General features: G+C 46.3%; 2 long non-coding RNA genes, 1 pseudogene and 1 gene segment (V, D, J or C); 3 read left to right on the top strand and 1 right to left on the bottom strand.

Annotated features, from left to right (window-relative positions):
* Positions 1-9599, bottom strand: part of LOC118144111 (uncharacterized) — a 36536-nt gene extending 26937 nt beyond the window's left edge. For both annotated transcript variants that reach the window (XR_008476725.2, XR_013521765.1), the window contains exons 1-2: positions 9425-9599; positions 7664-7806 (exon numbers count right to left, since the gene is read on the bottom strand). This is a non-coding gene — a long non-coding RNA (uncharacterized LOC118144111). The remainder of the gene's footprint in view (positions 1-7663; positions 7807-9424) is intronic.
* LOC118144075 (immunoglobulin lambda variable 3-19-like) lies at positions 7013-7646 on the top strand. The segment is given in 2 exon segments: positions 7013-7098; positions 7243-7646. Coding segments are annotated over 2 exon segments (435 nt in total).
* A 92-nt stretch (positions 9600-9691) lies between the features above and the next one.
* LOC118144106 (uncharacterized) lies at positions 9692-14021 on the top strand. Its single transcript, XR_004728621.3, has 3 exons — positions 9692-9829; positions 10432-10640; positions 12556-14021. It is a non-coding gene; the product is annotated as an uncharacterized LOC118144106 (long non-coding RNA).
* Positions 14022-17500: 3479 nt separating this feature from the next.
* LOC108593897 (putative ribosome biogenesis protein RLP24 pseudogene) lies at positions 17501-18436 on the top strand (annotated as a pseudogene).
* Positions 18437-24464: the final 6028 nt, after the last annotated feature.

Genomic DNA, 24464 nt, shown 5'->3' on the forward strand with positions numbered 1-24464 from the left:
TAGCTCACTGTGTGGATGCCTGAGGCCTCAGTGCCAAACCCATCATGAGTCAGGTCTCCTGCCCAGTGTTGTCTCCTCACTCCACTCTAAATCCTCTGTGCATGGAAATCTCCATCTCAGAGTCGGCTTCCAGTGAGCCCCATCTAAGATGGCCTGCTGTCCCCCACATGGACCAGAGGATGCCACAATACACTGAAAACTCTAGTTTCTATCCTAAATTTTCAGAGTAAACATTGAAATGCTCAATCTGATGGTTCCTTGAATTTTTATGCAATGAAAAGGGAGCCTGACATGCCAGATGCTCTGGGCTGAGGGATAGCTGGAGTCAGATCTCCAGGTAGGGAAGCCCGGGGCAGGTGGAGCAGCCCCACCCCATGCAGGGACCACAGATGCACCCACAGGGTGAGCTGCAGGATGGACACTGCCCACCTCCACCCTCCACATCTTCTGCAAATGTCGCTCCTTTCCACAACGCCAACCAGATTTGTAGATGTGATAAACCACGTAAAACACATGTCACTCGTCGTATCAAAAGCCACTGCAGGCCACCCTGGTCAACAGAAAACTCATTCACATCCTTATAAATTACACAGTCCCCAAATAATTAATCTCCTGGAAATAACAATAACAATAGACATGAAAATCTATGTAATGCATCTCGTAATTTCATGCTGATAACGTGAAAATGATAGTATTTTGCTTTATTGACAGAAATAAAATATACTATTATATAAATTTACTTGCCTTATCTTTTTATATTTAATGTGGTGACTAGACACTAGGGGTCACAGGAGGATCATGTCACACCGTTATTGGACAGAGCTGTCTATTGTTATTGTTATTTTCAGGAGATTAATTATTTGGGGACTGTGTAGTTTATAAGGATGTGAATGGGTTTTCTGTTGACCAGGGTGGCCTGCAGTGGCTTTTGATATGACAAGTGACGTGTGTTTTACGTGGTTTATCACATCTACAAATCTGGTTGGCGTTGTGGAAAGGAGCGACATTTGCAGAAGATGTGGAGGGTGGAGGTGGGCAGCGTCCATCCTGCAGCTCACCCTGTGGGTGCATCTGTGGTCCCTGCATGGGGTGGGGACTGCTTCAGGTGACAGGTGCTGTCGAGTACCCTCATGCAGGAAGCCCATCTCCACCAGACGACGTAAGTGTGAACCCAGGAAGAGGCACTGGGACAATAGAGAGGAGAACCTGCTTATGCAGAAGACAGTGCCCTTGGGCCCTGCCCTGCTCCATCCTACGTGAGCCACATCCGTCTCACCAGAAGACAGTGCTCTTGGGCCCTGCCCTGCTCCATCCTACATGAGCCACATCCATCTCACTGTGGATCATTTTGTGCTCTGCTGAGCTCATGACTGGGGGGATCTAGCAGGTCTGGCTGTGTGGTCACTGCTGTCTCACGTGGTTCCGGATGTAACAAAGACCACGAACATAGAAGAGTTTGTTTTCAAAAGGTAAATAATTCTCTACTGCACATGACATAGACTTGTTGCTAAATCCCATGGGTCTACAGTAGGATTCTCCTCTGAAGCTTTGCCTTAAGCACAAGGTTTCAGTTCCTGTGCCCAATCCCCTGTTATGATGGAGTCTGCTAGTTTCTCTGGCCCAACAGCAGGACACTCACACCCCTGCCTGCACCTGCTGCAGAGCCTTTCTGCTCTTGGCCCCAAAACAATGGGTGACACAGTTCTCAGACCCATGATTTATGGTGTCAGTATACAGGCCTCAGGGGTCCCTGATGGCTTCTCTGGCTCCAGGTCTGGAAATAGCCTCCATGACCATCTCTGGGCTCCAGGCTGAGGATGAGGCTGGTTGTTACTGCAGTTCATATAAAAGAGGTGGCACTTCCCACAGTGGTCCAAGTTCATGGGGAATTGAGACCCAAACTTGCCCTTGGCTCTCAGGCCCTCCCTTGCTCTGAAGATGCTTCCTCACCCTGTGCAAGGGGCTTCCTGCAGCACAGCCTTGAGAATTCCTCCCTCTCAGCTCCTCTCCTTTCTCGCCACGAAGTTGAAAAGGAAACCTGCTGTGTGGTTTCTCATCCGGCACAGGGACAGCTTCCTTTAGCTTGTGTGTTGTGGTCCTCGAATGTGCAACTATTTTTAGCTCTTCAAATGCAGGCACCTGGTAAGATGGAGTTGCCTGATTGGTGCAGTCGCTGCTGTTTTTAGGGATATCCTCACCCTAGATGCATCTCCATCTCCCACACCACGCAGACCAATCTGGACAGAAGTCATTACGAGGAGTTTCAAGAAATTGAATCTTACTCCACTCTGTGTCCACCACACTCTGGTGAAGATGGCGTTCCTGGCTGGGCTATTTCTCCACCCTTCTGTCCTAAAGCAGTGACCACTGTGAGGAGATCTGAACATGTTTTTGAGGATTAAGAACAAGAGGAAGCTGTTGTTTTTCTATTTTTTAATTTTTATGAGACAGAGCCTCGTTCTGTCACCAGGCTGGAGCACAGTGGCACAATGTCAGCTCACTGCAACCTCAGACTCCCAGGTTCAAGCAATTCTTCCTGCATCAGCCTCCTGAGTAGCTGGGATTACAGGTGCCCACCACCATGTCTGGCTAATTTTTGCATATTTAGTAGAGACAGGGTTTTCCATGTTGGCCAGGCTGGTCTTAAACTCCTGACTTCAGGTGATCTCGTCCCCCTGGCCTCTCAGAGTGGTGGAATTACATACATGACCCACTGCATCTGGCCGTATTTTTCTTATTTTTGCTCCTTCTCTTTTCCTCAATACCTCACGTTGCTGAGCTGGGGAGATTTTGAGTGACAGGCTCAGTGCTCCCTCAAAATCCCCCTCTATCACATTGCTGAGGCCCTGTCCTGGAAACTCTCCAAAAGCGGAGGGTCTCCCTATAGAACAGGAGTTTCCAAAATGGCTCCACTGGGAAGAGTTAACCTGAGTCCATTCCTTCTTCCTCACTGACATCCAGCATTTGTAATTTCCATGGGTGTCAATACTTTTGCAGCTGAAATCTTTATTAATCTACTAAAGCTAAGAATTAATTTAATAAATATTCAGACATAGTTGCATCCAGTATTTAAATTTTATGAGTCAATTGGTAAGACAGCCATTATTATATATAGTTTAGGCTTCATAAACTTGGATTAAGTGGATTTTATGAAAAACAAAGTAACCATTTTACTATATGTGTTTCCTATATCAACATGTTGTATACCTGAAATAGCCACAAGAATATTTATTTCCAAAACCAAATTGTGTTTATTGTCTATTGTTGCATAAATTTGCTGCCACAGTTAGCAAGTTAGGAGAACACAGGTTTGTGATCTTGTCACTTCAGTGCATCTGGAATTTGAGAGCAGTTTAGATTTGTGGTTCTGGCTGCGGGTTGATTATGAAGTTGCGGCCAAGCTGTCAGGCTAGGCTGCATTCAGAGGCCAGAGCAGGTGGCCAGGCGCAGCCCGAGGGGGCTTCCACTGTCCCTAACTTATTTGGTTGATGTGGAAAAGCTCAGAGGAAAAGGAGAGAGTGAAATGTGAGGCCTTCTTCCTGGTCCCCCTTGTCAAAGACCATCCCATATATATACCGTTTCCTATTATTTCCTGGGACATCCTAGGCATAGAGCACTGCCCCATTCATTCTAAGGCTGCAGAGTTTTCCAAAGTGGAATTTTAGCCACGCAGCCTCTAATGATTATCACCATGAGTTTGATCTTACAAATAACACTGCAGCGAGCCTCCCTATGCAGACTCCTTTGAGTTCATGTGTGCATACGACCACAGGATAACTTTCCAGAAGTGGAATTGCTGGGTCAAGAGGATATGCACTTGTAACTTTTACCCATTGTTTTCTCATTTCCCTCCGGAGGGGTTCTACAGTAATGTAGAAATGACAGCCCTAATCTTGATTAAAATTCACTGGTGGAAGTACACATTTTTGCCAACCTATCAGATATAAAAAGTTATCTTGTTACACTTTGATTTTTGATTTCTCCTGTTTGCTTGAGGTTGAGCCTTTGCTCAAATATTTCAGCACCCATTCCTTTTTCGGATTTGGTAAAGTTTTCCTTAAATGTCTAGATAAGTATTTTAGTCTTTGCCACACATAAGTCAACTTTGGGGATAACATGTGGGTACTGACAGCACCATGTGCAATATAATCATTAAGTAATATAAAAACCAGTGTCACTTCTGAGCCATTTTTAAAAAGGTGCCAGTCCAGGCCTGTCCCACAGGATGTGGTTTAATGGTCCCTGGTTTGTAGGGTCATTTGAAGTTTGAAAATTGCACCAGCGTGTGTTCTGGGTGGAGATCTCCTTGTGAGGGTCACTGTATTTCACCTCCTGTAGTGGCCTGAGATTTTTCTTTGGATAAGAACATACTTGTCCCATCTATTTGATAGGATCTTGTGTCTGCTCAAGACAGCCGTGTGTCACAGGCTTATGACTTTCATCTTCATCCCTTTGCTTTCAGTTTTGTGAGAGCTTTAGTAGATCAGGAATAGAGACTCCTCCCAGGTGGAAAGTTAGAGGGAGAGGGAGCAGCAAATGGGCAAGGAAGCTCGCATCAAGTTGGGAGTGAGGCCGGGCGCGGTGGTTCACGCCTGTAATCCCAGCACTTTGGGAGGCCGAGGCGGGTGGATCATGAGGTCAAGAGATCGAGACCATCCTGGTCAACATGGTGAAACCCCGTCTCTACTAAAAATACAAAAAATTAGCTGGGCATGGTGGCGCATGCCTGTAGTCCCAGCTGCTCGGGAGGCTGAGGCAGGAGAATTGCCTGAACCCAGGAGGCGGAGGTTGCGGTGAGCCAAGATCTCGCCATTGCACTCCAGCCTGGGTAACAGGAGTGAAACTCCATCTCAAAAAAAAAAAGTTGGGAGTGATCCAGTAAGGGCTGCGATAAAAGGTCTTAGCATCAGCCTTGTAGCTGAAACCAAAAATGCACAAGGTCACTGGTGTCTGAACAGCATAAGCAAATGAATAAATGAAGTTCAAGTTTTAAATGTATTACAAAATTTTATAAAGCACACAGATTGTAAAACTCAGGATGTAAAATGGGATAAAGAAGAGACTTTGAGCTTTTAAACTGTTAAGTCCCCCAACTAAGTTGCCATGAGAAGAACAGGCTGTGATAGTGGAAATATGTTATCCTGCAAATTATCATTTTGTGTAAAGGAATATTTTCCCTTTCTTAGATGAAAGAAACATCTTCTGGAACATCCTTCTCTCCCGCTGCCAAAGCACCATTAAGCCACAAGTAAACTGAAGCATGAAGTAGGAAACAATGACCCTTTTGTATAACCATTGAGAGGTTTCTTTATTTGTACCCCAAAATGTTGATGCTCAATGCAGAAACTGGATTTAGTAATGTAATATGCTTACAAGAGGTTAATTTTCTTTGGGCTACATTATTTCTGTGTATGATTTATCTTAGTCAATTCAGACATATTCTGCTCTAAAAACAATTTAACTTCTGTGTTTTTTGGTTATATTTTCTTATCAATTATGGTTCTTTTCCAAACGCTGTCAGAAATAGCCCATGGCTACTGATTATAAAATTCAATTTTATTGGCATTTAAATTATTATATTCTCTATTTAAGAATGTGAATTTTTCACATCTAACTCGAAATGTTGCTGATGTTGACTCACTGCTTTATTTCCATTTTAATAAAGTAGGAGTTTACTTTTCGGGACACCCAGATGAGAACAGGAGACTAGAGATGAACCACCACCCCCAAAGCTGTTTTCCTTTAAACCCTCAGGATGAATCACCCTGGAGAATCACTCACACTTAATTTGAATTATATATAAATAAGAGTTGGGTCTTAGAGTTGATGCTGAGTTAGTTTAGAATTTGGGCTGCTAGGATGAGGTAAATGTTTTTACAAGTGAGAGAGACATGAGTTTTTTGGAGTCCATAGGGTGAGGGGTTATTGGATGAATTATGTCCCCCAAAATCCATGCCTTGAATCTGTAATGCACAGTGTGTGACTGAAACTGCACATAGGATTTTTAAAGAGGTGACTAAGTGAAAATGAAGACATTAGGGTGGATTCTTATCCAACATGACTGGCCTCCTAAAAGAAAAATTTTGCACACACAGAAAAGAGACGCCAGCAGCGAGCGTGCAGAGGAAACATCATGTGAGGACACAGCAAGGGGCAGCGACCTGCAGGCCACCCACGGGCAGAGGCCTCAGGCGAAACCACACAACCAACACCGCGATCGTGGATTTTCCAGCCTCAGAAATGGGAGAAAATACGTTTCTGCCATTTAGGTCATAGTTCTTTTGTATAATTTTCAGGAGCTCTAGCAAAGAAAAACAAGAGAGATGCCGAAGACCTTAGATGAGGGAGAAGGAGGAGGCGGGGCAGGGCGCAGGAGGCGGGGCAGGGCGGGGCTGGAAGGCCAGGCTCTGAGGCGCATCTTCTGGATGGAATCTGGACTCCACCCACTACTGCCTGGAGGGCTTGGGAAAAACATTTACCCTCCTAATAATGATTCGCTAATAAAGATGGGCTTTGAGCATAGGGCTCCCATCATTCTATCTATATTATAAAAGTCTTCTTGAGGTAACTCTTGTAAAACTCTCCCCATTACATCTGGCATGTATTATAGGCTAATAAGCAGCCCTTCTGAGTGACCTAGGGATGTACAGAAAATGCCATTCACGCTGTGTGCACTAGGGGGCACTGTGAGGTTTAGTCTGAGGCCCCTAATGAGTCCAAGTCCTCTGGTAAAGCTCAAGTGCAAAGGGCATGACTGCTGCTTCCTTTGAGGCCTCTTCTATTGGGTAAATCTGAAAACACACTTGGCCCTTTATGACCTTAGGAAATTGCTCAGAGAAGCCCTCAGGCTTAGGGCTCAGACAAGAACCTGGACAAATATTTCAGGGAATGGAGAACAGATTTGCATCCACTGCTCACCAAAGCCACCTAACAAGACACAAGAATAAAGGAAGTAGATTTGCATGAAGAGCCTCCCCTTCCTATGATAAGAGAGGACTGGAGGTTCCTCCTTAGCTGTGGGCTCAGAGGCAGAGCTCTGGGGTGTCTCCACCATGGCCTGGACCCCTCCCCTGCTCACCCTCCTCACTCTCTGCACAGGTGCTGCCTCCCAGGGCTCAGCCCCTGCAGAACTAGGGATGAGCCTAGCCCTGACCTTTAGCTCAGCACAGGGAGTGATGCAGGGGGAAAGGCTCTGGGAATGAGACCCTCATCCTCAGACACCTCTCCTGTCTTCTCTTGCAGGCTCTGTGGTTTCTTCTGAGCTGACTCAGGACCCTGCAGTGTCTGTGGCCTTGGGACAGACAGCCAGGATCACCTGCCAGGGAGAGAGCCTCAGAAGCTATTATTCAAGCTGGTACCAGCAGAAGCCGGGCCAGGCCCCTGTGCTGGTCATCTATGGTAACAACAACCGGCCCTCAGGAATCCCAGACCGATTCTCTGGCTCCAGCTCAGGAAACACAGCTTCCTTGACCATCACTGGGGCTCAGGTGGAAGATGAGGCTGACTATTACTGTAACTCCTGGGACAGCAGTGGTACTTATCCCACAGTGACACAGACAGATGGGGAAGTGAGACAGAAACCCCTTCCCTCTCTGTGTCACCCTATCTCTCCAGCCCCAGCAGGACTGTAAACAAAGCCATAAGCAGGGCTGGCCCAGTTCACCTGGATCTGAGACCTTCAGGCTTCCCTTCCCTCCAGCCCTCCAGGCAGGCTCTGCAGAAGGTGGGTCGGGATAGGATTTGAGGCTGGAAGGACCACGCTGTTCTGCTGTAGTTTGGACTGAGTGTGTCTTGGCTCAAGATGACCTGAGTGGAAGGACAGTAAGAGAGAGACAGACAGCCATGGAGTGTCCATGGTCTCTGGACTTCCTCTTATGTAATGACTGAATCTAACACAATGCCTGTCCTCTGTGGCCCAAATGCCCTGGACTATTTTTCAGAACTCCACATGTTCCACTGAGACCCTCAAGCCCCAGCTCCTGATGTTCTGAACAGGAAAGTCTTTCCTAGTGAGCGCTGTGACATCCCTTGGCATCCCTGGCTTCCTATGGCTCTTTCCCACTGAAAAATGCCATTGAGTGCAGAGAACGGCTTCATGCCAAGATGTGCCTCCTTCAGAATGTGGTTCAAGAGCAATGACTGCCTGAGGCCTTAATCTCAAAGCCATGCTTTAATTTAGGGTGAACTTGAAATGCCTCCTAGCTGAGAGGTCAGTGGTAACACATTCCCAGTCACGCCTCCCACACTTCTTTCCTGAGAGTATATCCTGAAACTCTACTGCATGGACTCCTCCCTCTCAGAGTAGGATTCCAGGGACTCAAAACATTAAAAAAAAAAAAAAACAGTCTAGTGGGAAGAGTATCAAAAAGAAGAGAATTGCACAGAGAGAACTCTGAAGTCTGCAAATATTCATGCACTGATGAACACTTCTGTGTGAAGAAACTCTCTGATAGAGAAAAGAACCACCCAAGACACTTGAGGGAACACTCTACAGAGCGCGTGTGTGCACACACTCACACTCATACACACACATTCACTCACACACACACTCTCTCTCACACACACACACACACTACAGTCACAGAGGAGAGGCTTGAGTTACAGGGCATGAGGTGGAGTCCTCAGAAGAGCTTTGCGTCAGTACTGGAAAAATGTCACCCTAGACAAATGGCCGCTAGGTCTCAACTATGAAAGCGTAAAAGCAGGCTGGGCACGGTGGCTCACGCCTGTAATCCTAGCAATTTGGGAGGCCGAGGTGGGTGGATCACCTGAGGTCAGGAGTTCAAGACCAACCTGGCCATCATGGTGAAACCCCATCTTTAAAAAAAGAAAAGAAAGTGTAAAGCAAACAGAAAATCCAAGCAGGTTTCAAGTAACTTTACTGAATTCAACAATAAAAGACAAAGGTAGAGAATGAAATGCAAAAGAATCCTAAACCCAGCAGGAAAAATGTGCAATGTCTTCATCCTGTCAATATTTCCTGCAAGGTAACAGAAAATCTATGCTAATCATGCAGAAAAATAAATCAACCCAAAGTGGCAATAAAATTGCACACATGATAGGCCACATAGGCGAGGATAAAAAGGAATTCCTAGAACTCTGTCTATTTCACTTGTTCATGAGGATACAGGATTGAACAAGTATGTAAAGAGGAGACAAAAAATACAGAAGAAAGAGTCACACACATCAGTCAGTTTCCACTAGAATTTCCACACACGGAAACAACCTCACTGAATTTAAGGAATTCCAGCCTGAAAACACTGTCCCCGGAAAGTCTCCGAGACTATAGACCACCTGACCGAGTGCCTGTGCCTCCAGGAACTCCAGAGGCTCCAGCTGGACAAGAACAATGCACAGATGTGGCTACGATGGGATCACTGGTGAGGCCCGGCCTGGCAGGCAGCCCTGGGCTGCCCTGTGGTACCTGGGGGCGCCTTTGGATTTGGCCAATGGCGCCTGAGCTGAGGGATGAGCCTGTGTCGCATCGTGGGAAAAGGCTCTCACTCTGGGCCCTCCTCAAGCAGGAGCCTGGAGATGTGGGGATGCAGCATGAGAACAACTTGCTCTCCTGAGCGTCTCCCACCATGGGAGCTGGCTATGGGGCTGTCTCTAGGATGTGGGTGCCTGGTGACAGTTCTAAGTTCTGTTAGGGTCTGTCACCAAGGAAGTGAAGTCACTTCTTTATGGTTCACTTAAGGTTAAGTGAAGTCACTTCTTTGAGGGAACCTTAAGGTTCCCTCAGCCCCTTTCTTCCATAAGATCTACTCTGAACACCCTGGGCTGCTGACTGCTCACCCTCCCCCCAGGTCAACTCTTTCCCTGCACATAGGTAAGTCCACCCAGGGCCTGCTTGTACACCTGCGCCTGATGTGCACCTGGGGCCTAGCAATCCACTTGGGGCCTGTGATTCCACAGGGGCCTAATGTTGATTGAAACCAATTTTGATTATTCCTGTAGAGGAGGGAAGGCCTCCTAGCAACAGAAGCACAGTTTCACATCAAATACGTAAAAATGATCAAAATCTTGTGGAGGAAAAGTATCTTAATTTTAATCACCAAATTGTTAACTTTTTGATAAATACTTAAGTTTATAATGAAAAATAAAACAATGGTAATAAAATGACAGTTGCAGGGAATGCTACTGAGTTTCTCCCTTGTGGTTTGAACACTGAAAGGCCCCACCTAGTTGTGGTCATAATTTTCCACCTTAATCTTCTTGTTTCTATGATTAATAGAAAAAAGTGCAATGACATTGGTGGTGATGACGGTTTAGGTGCAGAACTGAGCTTTGGTGGCAGAGGCATCAGGTGCTCGCAGTTACACTGCAGCTGTTCTTAGTGGGCTGAGAAAATCAATCTTGTTTTCTATCTGCATGGGGAGCAGGAGTACATGTGGGTATGACCACATTTCTCTGGACTTATGTATTTCACAGAAGAGCTACAGTTTATCCTCCACTCCTCATTCTATGGTCAAAAACCATGGAAGAAGGAAGAGCATTTCAACCTGAGACTCAGTTACCAGAACTGCACCTGCCCCACCTCCGCGCAACCACATATGCCTCCTGTCTGTGCTGAGCCAGAGGGTTCACATACGGCACAAACTGAGGTCAGACTCCGCGATCCCCACCATCGCAGGTGACAGGTATTCAGGGGTCACCTGGAGGAGGGAAGCTCCTGGGCTCCATCTTCCTCACCAGCAGGGGGCAGCAGAGCTGCAGACAGAAGAGGCTGGGTCTGCCCAGGAGGAGGCTAAGAGGGAGGCCAGCCCTGAAGGGAAAAGGTTTCCAAGGATCAGTCCCGAGTCTGGAAGTCCAGTAAGGTGTCTCGTATCCCCTCGGGCTGCAGTAACCCCGTCCTGAGGGTTAGACTCACACAGTCACCCAGGACACCGACAGAACACCAACAGGACACCGAGGACACAGTCACCCAGGACACAATGAGGGCCTTACCTGGGAAACACAGCTGGAGGCGCTGGGGCCCTGGGGTCAGCCTGGGAAGCTCCCGAAGGGCTGGGATTCCCTGGGAGATGACTTGAGGTTGAGGTGCTCTAGGAGGGGGGCACAGTGTGAGAGGCCAGGGCTCCCAGGGCCCGAGTCCTTTACCCAGGATGGCAGCCTGAGCCTCCTGCCACTCTCAGGAGCTTATCCCTGACTGCCCAGCAGCATCCTGGAGAGCTGAGCCCTCTGTCCTGGCAGAGATGCTCATTCCAGAGATGCCCAAGCCCTCCTCCCTCCACCTCTCCTTTTAGCTCCAGGCCGACTCTGACTTAGGGGCAGCTCTTGTGCTCAGGGGAGTCTCAGGTGGGTGTGGTTAGGCATTCAGGGCCCTGGTCTCCGGATGGGACATCACCAGCCTCCTTGAGGAGATGCTGTCAGAGGGAAGGGGACTCCCACCTGCCTCAGGCCACAGCTCTGACTATGGGGCTGTCCTTGGGTCAGTGACAGGATCTACCTGGCTGGAGGGTCAAAGGGCCAATCCCTCCAGAGGGTCAATCCCTCCAGAGCTCATGCTCTGTGCATGGACTGGTGTCCTGGGACCCTCACGGAGACCACAGGGCCTGAACTTAGTTTCTTAGTCGGGTCTGGGTTTTGGGGGCTTTTACAAGTTTACATGAAAGATTGATGGGGAAAATGTAAGGAATAGAAGAGGTGAAGATGTGAACTGCTAGGCTCTTTGGAGGGATGTGGAGATGCCATAGAAGGAGCAACACCATGTGTGAAACGGGACTGGACTGCGTGTGATGAATGCACAAATGCAGGTGGTTCCTCATTAAGCACACTGCCACATAGGACACGATCAGCAATGATCCTAACGACAGAAACCCATTCTAATGAAATGACTGCAACGTGGAAATCAGTGATTCTGAGGCCCCCAGAGGAGAGACGAAGGAGGAGGAAGAATAATGGATCCGTGGTCCACCTGCTGCTGAGTCAGCTGTCATCAATGATCAGTCATCAGCAGGGCCCAGCTCAGCCCCTGACTGGGCTCCTCAAAGGTCCACAGCCTGCTGAGCCTGTCCCTGGACAGACCACAGGATACCATAGTTTGAGAAAGTGACCATGTGGTCAGTTCCCGGGGAGGTTACTGTGATCACAGACCTTGGAGCCCAAGGCTGATCTTCCAACCAGAGAAGCAGAAGAAAGAAGCCAGGGACCCACCCCTTCCTCAGCCTCCTGCGCTGCCCCCACAGCTGGTTTTAGTGGCAGCCCTCACTGAGGAGTCCCAGAGGATGTATATTTGCATAAGCACCAAACCCTCACTGCCCCAAAGGGCTTGAGAGGGAATAAGAGAAACCTGGGCAGCCCAGCTGTGCTGTGGGCTCAGGAGGCAGAGCTCTGGGTACCTCACCATGGCCTGGACCCCTCTTCTGCTCCCCCTCCTCACTCTGCACAGGTGCTGCCCTTTAGGTCCTGCCCCAGGCTCAGCCCCTCAGACTTCAAGCTGTGCCTGCCCCAAACCCCAAGCTCCTCCCACCACAGCCTTGGTAGGTGGAGGGGGAGGACCCTTGGGAAGGGATTCATCATTTACAAGCCTCCTCACCTGTCCTCTCTTGCAAGCTCTGTGGCCTATGAGCTGACACAGCCACCCTCGGTGTCACGGCTCCTGGAATGATGGCCAGGGTCACCTGCTCTGGAGATGTGCCAACAAAAAAATAGGTTTACTGGTACCAGCAGAAGCCAGACCAAGCCTGTGCTGATCATCTAAGAGGATAGCAAGTGATCTTCAAGGATCTCTGAGAGATTATCTGGCTCCAGCTCATGGACTAGAGTCACCTTTATCATCAGTGGAGGCCAAGCTGAGGATGAGACTGGCTTTTACTGTCAATCATGGGACAGCCGTGGTACTTATCCCAAAGTGACACAGACAGATGGGGGAAGTGAAACACAAACCCCTTCCCCATCTGTGTCACCCTCTTCCTCCTTCCCCAGGAGAACTGTGCACAAAGCCTTGAGCAGGGTCTGGCCTACCGTTCACCCATATCTGAGTACCCCAGGCTGTCCTTCCCTCCAGTCCTCCATGCAGGATCTGCATTAGGTGGGTGAGGAGAGGATTCAGGGCTGGCAGGACCAGGCTGTCCTGTGTTTGCTTGCCCAGAGTGTGAGTTGTGGATGGAGGATCTGAGTGGAAGACTGGAAAGAGGGCAACATTCATGCAGCTATTAAAAACCTAAGGGGGCAAGGGGGACCCTCAACTGAAATAATAATTTCAGTCATTATTATTGTATCTCTGGAAAAGCAATTCTCTTCTGCAACTAAGACATCTAGTCCAGCAAAGCAGAAGAACACTGAGAGAGAATGTATCATTTTTGCTCATGGATCCCTAGGCATAATAGTGAGTGAAGCCAGTTCCACCTTCAAGCCTTGATTCAGGTCTCACGAATCCTGGCTGCTGTGGGAGAAGCAGCGCCACACATTGGGCCCTGATTTACAGCATATGCCCCATCCTGAAAGATGTGAGCTCATCCCTACAAGTCGGCCACCTCACTGGCACAATACATTAAACAACTATTAAACGTTTTCCTAGCATGAATCCATATGCTGAATATGTTATTGCAATTAACAGTACTACTTAAATTGGTTGTGCAAACTGCAAAGACTTCAAATGTTTTTGTTGATAAACTTAGAAATGCTTTTAATTTATTCAGTGTCTTTGAATTCAATGTTTATAATTAATGAGCTGACACAAGACTTAGTCAACTTAGGAAGTCATAGCACTTTTGGAAATGGAAATCTACTTATTTAGTCAAATCAGGTCTTGTAGAATAGATGAACTAGTCTTGTCAAAGTGCATGCAGAAGTTAAATGAAAATGATAGTGCATGATTATCTCATTGGAAAAAGTTAATGCGAGCTTGGAAACACTTAAGTATCTGAATCTACCTTATCAATGTAAATATTATGTAATATAAATGCAGATGAAGTATTTATGATGAAAATATAGTGTCCAAATTGAGATATGTTATAAGTATCTTATACAATTAGGATTTAAAAGATTTGGTATGAAATAAAAAAAACACTACAATATATGTGATAAATAACTTTAAATTGATTTACATGTGTAAATTATTTTTGATATACTGTAATAAATAAATATATTCCTGAAATAATTTGTTTCTTTTTCATTTTTAAAGTAGCAACTAGACAGTAAACATTCCTGTGAGGCTCACGTTGCATTGCCGTTGGACAGCGCTGGTCTGGACTCCCCTCAGGCAAGAGGTGACTTGTGACCAGCAGGCGGCAGCAGTGCTGCAGTGGGGAAGCTTCTGGGAAAGGCTGGGGCTGCACAGGTGCATCCCCAGCCCTGAAGGGAATCAACAAGGGCTCAAACTTCCTTCCCTGCTGAGTCAGGTGTCATCAATAATCTCTCAGCAGGTCCCAGCTAGGGCACTACTCCATTCTGTCCCGTCGGGCTGTGGCAACCACATTCTGAGGGTCAGGCTCAGAGCTGATTTTCCAGGAGATGGGCTGAGACCAAGCACCAATGAGCCCCCTTCCTGGAAATGTGTCTGAAAGATGCCTGTTCCCAGCTAGGTACTCAGGACTCAAAGAGCTCTGGGGCATCTTTACCATGGCCGGCCCCCTCTCCTGCTCCCATCCTCACTCACTGGACAGGTTTATCCACCCAGACAGGCCCCCAGGCTCAGACCCCATGGGGCCCTAAGCTAGGCCTGGCACTGACCCTGAGCTGGGGACATGCTGGGAGGAACCCTGTAGAAATGATCCCCTTGGTCTCTGACAACCTCTCTCTTCTCCTTCGCAGGCTGTGTCCTCCCGTGGGTGCTTGGCAGCCATAAGGCCCATAGCCCCTCTCCGCTGCTCAGGGCCAGGCAGGGACACCTTTGCTCTGTCTTGCACGTGAAGAATGCTCGCTGAAACCCATTCTGAGTCTTTAGTCTTTAATGTAATGACAGGCCTCCCCATCCATGTCTTACTTATCTTTGATAAGAGGTCTAGGAACACATCCCCCAAACCGTCCTTTGGGATCAAGATGAAGATGGCATCAAGTGGGGTTGACCACAAAGCTCTCAATGACACAGCCAAAGGGAGAACTGAGACATATATATACTCTGTTGTCCCTAGCCTGGTGCACATCCTCCCCTCCCTTTGGGAAAGATGTTTGGAATTTGGCTCAGGAGAACAGAATTCAAGTTTGCCATTGGTCTCTCTCCCTCTCTTTGTCTGTCATTTCTCCCCATACCCCTCCTTGTCTTTCTTTATCCTCCTCCTCCTTTTCCTCCTCCTCTCCCCCTCCTTTTCTTCTCCTCCTTTTTCTTCTTCCTCCTCTTCCTCTTTCTCTTCTTCCTCCTCCTTTTCCTTTTCCCCCTCTCCTCCTCCTTCCCCTCCTCCTCCCCCTCCTCCTCCTCCTCCTCCTTCTTCCTCTCTCTGACTCTATGCCTCTCTCTGATACTAAGCCCTTTATTCACGAGTATGGCCTGAGCTATGGAACTGACGCAGGGCACTGACATCAAGAGTTCCCTTACAGAAGCTGGAGTCAACACCTGAGTCCTGTCTCCAGGTGATCTCAGAGGACTGCACCATAGGCCCCTCCACCCTTCTCTTCCCTTATACAGGGTCTCCCTTCAGATCATGTCCATTGCCAAATCAGGTCCGCTTCTTTTGAGACTCATGGGCACTTCATCCCCAGGCTCCTGAGGTTTTCTTCCCTGCTGACAGAAGATCCCCCTGACAACACAGTCTGCTTGTGGATCCTCAATTCAGGACCACAGCTGCAAGTGTCAGCTGACCACCCACAGCCCCCACACAGCGGTGGGGCAGAAGCCCAGAGGGCAGCGGTGAAAGCAGAAGCCCAGAGTGACCAGGTGGAGCAACCCATTAAAGTTCCAGGGGCTCCTATTGCATCCTTGGGAGTCACCCTTTGGGACCTGAACTTCCAAACCACAGGATCCAGAATTAGAATTAAAAAAATAATACATTCTCCATGTGAGCCACCACCTCATCCGCTGGTCCTGGATTCAGATATGTCACCAATGAGGGACACAGTTCCTCATAGTGGTTGCTGATTGAGGAGGCTACAGACACACTGTGGCCGGCGTCTGTCTTGCTTCCTGCATTGCGCCACAGTCCTGCTTGTGCCTTTGTGAATGGCCTGTGGCCTTTTCACGCTACAGTTCAAGGCTCCCTCGTGGTGATAGAGATCCTATGGTCTGCAAAACCTAAAATATTTATTACACAAAAGGTCTTATGTTATATGATGCTATTTATGTGATTATCTAGAATAGGAAAATTCACACAGAAAGAAGATCAATGGCTACCTGGAGCTGGAACGGGTGAGAAATAAAGAGGAAGTTTTTTATGGCACATAACTTTTTGGGGAGTGGCGAGAACGTAGAACTAGATGAAGAGCTAGTGGTTGCACCACGAAGTGAAGATACTAAATGCCACTTAAATGTATACTTTAAAATGGTCAATTTTATCTCATATGGATTTCACACAATTTAGAAAATGCGTGATTCTTAAAAGTTGGCCCTTGTAATCGAGTTGTTATATAACATCTACAACTTCGTGATGGCACTGAAGGACCATGAACAGTCCAGAGACTATTTTTTATACGGAGGACCCAGGCAGTATTTCAAGGGCTCTTACAGAGTAAAAAGATATTTTAAAAAGTCTTCTCTGGTTGTTTCTACGGTGGAGTATTTTATCCTTGGGTTTCTATGAGCACCAAAGGGTGCGGGAAGTTTGCAGCCGCCTCCCAGCTGCCTGGCTCACCCATGTCTTGGTGCAGCAGCGCCCCCCACAGTCAGCTTGCTGAGTTGAGAAGGAAGAGCTGTGTCCTTCTGAGCCCCAAAATGTGGTGCAGGGTTTCCCCGCCACTCCCCACCCAGCCTGCTTGTTCCTGTGCACTCAGAAGGGGTCCTTATGTCTGTGCTAGGCACCCCCTCATGCTGCTCTGCTGTCCTCCTTACCCGGTGGCTTTGGGAATGTCACTCACCCTCTCTGCCCCTTCCCTTCTCTGTCCAGTGCTCTCTCCATCTCTGGGTTCCAACCAGATCAGGTAGTCCGTGAGACATTGTGGAAATCAGATATTGGTCATCAAGCGAAATCTTCAACAAGGGTCCTGATTTCAGCTCTGGGTGTCCTCACTTGCCTGCTGGTGGAATAAGAGGGAGGGGAACAAAGGGATTAGTGACCCCATCCTGAGTGACTTGAGCCACATTTGCAGCCAGTAGCTGTTCTTTGCTGCGTCTCTCCTGTCCTTGCTCCAGCAGCTGCATCCTGGAGGCCACAAGCTGTGCTAAGCAGCTGCAAGATCACCTCATTCATCACCTGGGAACCCCCCTCACCACACCTTAGTACACTGCATTCCTACCCCCAAATTCTCCACTCTGCTGAAGGTATTACAGGGGACTGGAACTGCTTCAGCTCCTAGATCCCCTGGTATCTGTCACTGCTCATTCAGACCTTCCAAACCTTCCCCTCTCCCTGCAGGTCAGTGACAGAACTCTGCTTCCTCACACTTCTCATCACTGTTCATTCTTCCCTGAGAGCAGCTCCAGAAACACCTCTTCAGGGAGGTGCCCCCCTCTGATTACACAGCAGCCTCCCTGATGCTTTCTGTCTACATTTGCCATTAATTATCTGCAGAGCACCTAAAACTTCATGCTTCTTTCTCTAAGACGATAATTTTTAGCCAATTTCCTTGTGATAAATATTTCCAGGACCAATTAGAAATGTTTTTTCTCGCCAACGACACACATGGCAGAAAGAGACATGAACAGCAGGTTGCTATTCTCTGTCTCCAAAAACAAGTCTAGGCCAGTGAGGACCTATGTGGATTCAACATGCATATCAAGAGGCATTATTTCTGTTCAGTATCTACCCTGGCCACGGCACGATGTTCATCTGCAACAATTACAAAGTGTTCAGATTTGATAAATCTAAATGCCATTAAAACTTAAAACAAAAAAAAAGCGCAATCCTCGCAAGTTCAGGTGGACCAAAGTATTCCAGAAAGCAGCTGGCAAAGAACTTCCAGTGGATAATTCATTTGAATTTGAAAAACTTAGAAACGAACCCACCAAATGCCAGTGAAAGCTATGAAATAAAACTACTGATGCCATTGAAGAGAGGTGAGGAGCTTGAACAGAAACACCAAGCTAAATTTATAATGAACAGATTGAAGAAAAATAAAGAGCTACGGAAAGTTCAGGATATCATAGAAGTTAAGAAAACATCCTTCTTATCTGAGCCCCTCTTGCAGGCAAAGGAAAGCAGCTGGAAGAAAAAATGGTACAGCAATTACAACAGGGTGTGGATGTGGAAGATGCCTCTTAAAAAGTCTCTGTAACCATTTCCATGTCTACATTTGAAAATGTCCTTTAGGGAGGACTCAAGATGGCGCTGTGAGAACAACCCAGGATTGGAGCTCCCGTTGAATCCGCAAACGGTGAGTCAGACCTGCATTTACAGACTGATCTTTGTTGCCCACAGAATGGGGAAACTCCCAAGTATAAAAAGACACGGGACGCCAGGCAGTAGGTCTGCCTGGCGAAGCCAGCAGCCGGGGCGGCGGCGGCCGGCCCTATTCAGAATCCCCACAGGGCGCGCTTGTCCGGGTGCCCTGTTGAACCGGCAACCTGAGACTTGAGAGGGCTGGACTTGAGACTGAACGAGACTTGAACAGTAGCCCAGCCCAGGGGATTGCAGGGACAGATCGTTTGGGATACCCAGTGGGACGAACAAAACCGCGATTTCAAACTATCCCGAGCAGACGGTCCAAGAAGCTCTGTGGGGGAGGGACGTCCACCACTACCGAGGCAACCCGCCCCAACTGAGATACACGCCCACTGCTGACGCAGCCTGCCGTTGCTGAGGCAACACGCTACAATGAAGAGACTCCGCCGCAGGGCGTGGCGGAGACCACAGCAGAGCCTGCAGGAACAGGGTGAATCACACAACAGCAGGGCGGAGCCTCGGCAGCCAAACAGTGGCTAGTCTGCCTTCTAGCTGGGCAGGACACCTCATCGAACATCCAAAAATAAAGCCCAAACCCCTCAACACAGAGCATTTGAGAAAAAAAAAAAAAGGGTTTTTTAATGAGCTCTGTTGCAGCAGAATCAAACATAGCAGCCTAACAGCCCTGAATGAACAACAGAGCGCACAGCTCAGCAATTAAGCCCATATAAAGTACAAACTGTCTCCTCAAGCAGCTCCCTGACCCCTCTATATCCAAAAGACTGACATTAGGCAGGCATCATCCTGGGACAAAGATCACAGAAAAAGAAACTGGTAGCATCCCTCGCTGTGCCACAGCTGCTAGAGGTGCACCCCAGACAAGCAGTGTCTGGAGCGGACCTCAGCAGTCGTACAGCAAAGGGGCTAGACTGGTAGAAGGAAAACCAAGCAACAGAAATACTTCATCATCAACATTCCGGGTGTCCACTCAGAGACCCAATCGAAAAGTCAGCAACTATGCAAACGATCAGCGGACAAATCCACAAAGATGGGAAGAAACCAGCGCAAAAAGGAGGAAAACACCCGAAACCAGAACGCCTCGCCTCCTAGAAAGGACCAAAACTCCTCACCATCAAGGGAACAAAGCTGGACGGAGAATGACTGTGACGAAATGACGGAATTAGACTTCAGAAGATGGATAATGAGAAACTTTTGTGAGCTAAAAGATCATGTATTAAATCAATGCAAAGAAACTAAGAACCTTGAAAAAAGATTTGAAAAAAGATTCGAGGAAATGATAACAAGAATGGATAACTTAGAGAGGAATATGAATGAATTAAAGGAGCTGAAAAACACAATACGATAACTTCGCGAAGCAAACACAAGTTTCAATAGCCGAACTGACCAAGCAGAAGAAAGAATATCTGAAGTCGAAGACCAACTCAATGAAATAAAACGAGAAACCAAGATCAGAGAAAAAAGCGCAAAAAGAAATGAACAAAGTCTCCAAGAAATGTGGGACTATGTGAAAAGACCTAACCTACATTTGATAGGTGTACCAGAAGGGGACGAAGAGAATGAATCCAAGCTGGAAAATACTCTTCAGGACATCATCCAGGAAAATTTCCCCCACCTAGCAAGACAGGCCAACACTCAATTGCAGGAAATACAGAGAACACCACAAAGATATTCCGCAAGAAGAGCAACCCCAAGGCACATAATCGTCAGATTCAACAGGGTTGAAATAAAGGAGAGAATACTAAGGGCAGCCAGAGAGAAAGGTCGGGTCACCCACAAAGGGAAGCCCATCAGACTCACAGCAGATCTCTCGGCAGAAACACTACAAGCCAGAAGAGAGTGGGGGCCAATATTCAACATTCTTAAAGAAAAGAACTTTCAACCCAGAATTTCATATCCAGCCAAACTGAGCTTCAGAAGTGAAGGAAAAATAAAATCCTTTGCGAACAAGCAAGTACTCAGAGATTTTGTCACCACCAGGCCTGCTTTACAAGAGCTCCTAAAAGAGGCACTACACATAGAAAGGATCAACCAGTACCAGCCATTCCAAAATCACACTGAATGCTAAAGAGCTTCAACATAATGAAGAATCTACAACAACTAACAGGCAAAACAGCCACTTAGCATCAAAATGGCAGTATCAAATTCACACATAACAATATTAACCCTAAATGTAAATGGACTAAATGCACCAATCAAAAGACACATACTGGCAAATTGGATAAAAATCCAAAACCCATCAGTGTGCTGTATCCAGGAAACCCATCTCACATGCAAGGATACACAAAGGCTCAAAATAAAGGGATGGAGGAAGATTTACCAAGCTAATGGAAAGCAAAAAAAAGCAGGAGTTGCAATTCTCATCTCTGATAAAATAGACTTTAAAGCAACAAAGATCAAAAGAGACAAAGAAGGCCATTACATAATGGTAAAAGGATCAATACAACAAGAAGAGCTAACGATCCTAAACATATATGGACCCAATGCAGGAGCACCCAGATACATAAGGCAAAGTCTTAATGACTTACAAAAGGACTTAGACTCCCACACAATAATAGTGGGAGACTTTAACACTCCACTGTCAATACCAGACAGATCAACCAGACAGAAAATCAACAAGGATATCCAGGGCTTGAACTCAGACCTGGAGCAAGCAAACCTGATAGACATTTACAGAACTCTCCACCCCAAATCCACAGAATACACATTCTTCTCAGCACCACATCACACCTACTCTAAAATTGACCACATAATTGGAAGTAAAGCACTGCTCAACAAATGCAAAACAACTGAAATCATAACAAACAGCCTCTCAGACCATAGTGCAATCAAGTTAGAACTCAGAATTCAGAAACCGACCCAGAACCGCACAGCTTCATGGAAACTGAACAACTGGCTCTTGAATGTTGACTGGGTAAACAACGAAATGAAGGCAGAAATAAAGAAGTTCTTCGAAACCAATGAGAATGAAGACACAACGTGCCAGAACCTCTGGGACACATTTAAAGCAGTCTCTAGAGGAAAGTATATAGCAATAAGTGCCCATATGAGGAGAATGGAGAGATCCAAAATTGACACCCTATCGTCTAAATTGAAAGAGCTAGAGGAGCAAGATCAAAAAAACTCAAAACCCAGCAGAAGACAAGAAATAACTAAGATCAGAGCTGAGCTGAAGGAGATTGAGACACGAAAAACCCTTCAAAAAATCAATAAATCCAAGAGCTGGTTTTTTGAAAAGATCAACAAAATAGACAGACCACTAGCCAGATTGATTAAAAATAAAAGAGAGAACAACCAAATAGATGCAATAAAAAATGATAAAGGGGAAATCACCACAGATTCCACAGAAATTCAAACCATCATCAGAGAATATTACAAACAACTCTATGCGCATAAACTAGTAAACCTGGAAGAAATGGATAAATTCCTGGACTCCTGTGTCCTCCCAAGCCTAAACCAGGAGGAAGCTGAAACTATGAATAGACCAATAACAAGGTCTGAAGTTGAGGCAGCAATTAAGAGCCTACCACACAAAAAAAAGCCCAGGTCCAGACGGGTTCACAGCCGAATTCTACCAGACACACAAGGAGGAGCTGGTACCATTCCTTCTAAAACTGTTTCAAACAATCCAAAAAGAGGGAATCCTTCCCAAATCATTTTATGAGACCAACATCGTCCTGATACCAAAACCCGGCAGAGACCCAACAAGAAAAGAAAACTTCAGGCCAATATCCATGATGAACATAGATGCAAAAATCTTCAATAAAATATTGGCAAGCTGATTGCAACAGCAAATCAAAAAACTTATTCATCATGATCAAGTAGAATTCATCCCAGGGATGCAAGGCTGGTTCAACATACGCAAGTCTATCAACATAATTCACCACATAAACAGAACCAAAAACAAAAACCACATGATTATCTCAATTGACGCAGAGAAGGCATTTGACAAAATTCAACAGCCCTTTATGCTAAAAACCCTCAATAAACTCGGTATCGATGGAACGTATCTCAAAGTAATAAAAGCTATTTATGACAAACCAACAGCCAATATCATACTGAATGGGCAAAAACTGGAAGCATTCCCTTTAAAATCTGGCACTAGACAAGGATGCCCTCTCTCACCACTCCTATTCAATATAGTACTGGAAGTTCTAGCCAGAGCAATCAGGCAAGAAAAAGAAATAAAGGGTATTCAAATAAAAAAGGTGGAAGCCAAATTGTCTCTATTTGCAGACGACATGATAGTATACCTAGAAGACCCCATTGCCTCAGCCCAAAAACTCCTGAAACTGATAAGCAACTTCAGCAAAGTCTCAGGATATAAAATCAATGTGCAAAAATCACAAGCATTCGTCTACACCAATAACAGACTTAAAGAAAGCCAAATCAAGAGCGAACTGCCATTCGCAATTGCTACAAAAAGAATAAAATACCTTGGAATACAACTCACAAGGAACGTAAGGGACCTCTTCAAGGAGAACTACAAACCACTGCTCAACGAAATCAGAGAGGACACAAACAGATGGAGAAACATTCCATGTTCATGGTTAGGAAGAATTAACATTGTGAAAATGGCTATACTGCCCAAAGTAATTTACAGAATCAACGCTATCCCCATCAAGCTACCATTGACTTTCTTCACAGAACTGGAAAAAACCACCATGAACTTCATATGGAACCAAAAGAGAGCCCGCATAGCCAAGTCAATTCTAAGCAAAAAGAACACAGCGGGGGGCATCACACTACCGGATTTCAAACTATACTACAAGGCTACAGTAATCAAAACAGCATGGTACTGGTACCAAAACAGAGATATAGACCAATGGAACAAAACAGAGGCACCGGAGGCAACACAACATACATACAACTATACAATCTTTGATAAACCCGACAAAAACAAGCAATGGGGAAAGAATTCCATGTTTAACAAATGGTGTTGGGAAAACTGGCTAGCCATGTGCAGAAAGCAGAAACTGGACCCCTTCCTGACACCTTACACTAAAATTAACTCCAGATGGATTAAAGACTTAAACTTAAGACCTGGCACCATAAAAACCCTAGAAGGAAATCTAGGCAAAACCATCCAGGACATAGGAGTAGGCAAGGACTTCATGAACAAAACACCAAAAGCATTGGCAACAAAAGCCAAAATAGACAAATGGGACCTAATCAAACTCCACAGCTTCTGCACGGCAAAAGAAACAGTCACTAGAGTGAATCGGCAACCAACAGAATGGGAAAAAATTTTTGCAGTCTACCCATCTGACAAAGGGCTGATATCCAGAATTTACAAAGAACTCAAACAGATTTACAGGAAAAAAACAAACAAGCCCATTCAAAAGTGGGCAAAGGATATGAACAGACACTTTACGAAAGAAGACATATATGAGGCCAACAATCATATGAAAAAATGCTCATCGTCACTGGTCATCAGAGAGATGCAAATCAAAACCACATTGAGATACCATCTCACACCAGTTAGAATGGCGACCATTAAAAAATCTGGAGACAACAGATGCTGGAGAGGATGTGGAGAAAAAGGAACACTTTTACACTGTTGGTGGGAGTGTAAATTAGTTCAACCATTGTGGAAGATAGTGTGGCAATTCCTCAAGGCCTTAGAAATAGAAATTCCATTTGACCCAGCAATCCCATTACTGGGTATATATCCAAAAGACTATAAATCGTTCTACTATAAGGACACATGTACACGAATGTTCATTGCAGCACTGTTTACAATAGCAAAGACCTGGAATCGACCCAAATGCCCATTGATAATAGACTGGATTGGAAAAATGTGGCACATATACACCATGGAATATTATGCAGCAATCAGAAATGATGAGTTTGTGTCGTTTGTAGGGACATGGATGAATCTGGAAAACGTCATCCTCAGCAAACTGACACAAGAACAGAAAATGAAACACCGCATATTCTCACTCATAGGTGGGTGATGAAAAATGAGAACACATGGACACAGAAAGGGGAGTACTAAACAGTGGGGTCTATTGGGGGGAAAAGGGGAGGGCC

This window comes from Callithrix jacchus, chromosome 1, assembly GCF_049354715.1.
Source record: "Callithrix jacchus isolate 240 chromosome 1, calJac240_pri, whole genome shotgun sequence".
NCBI classification, from domain to species: Eukaryota; Metazoa; Chordata; class Mammalia; order Primates; family Cebidae; genus Callithrix; species Callithrix jacchus.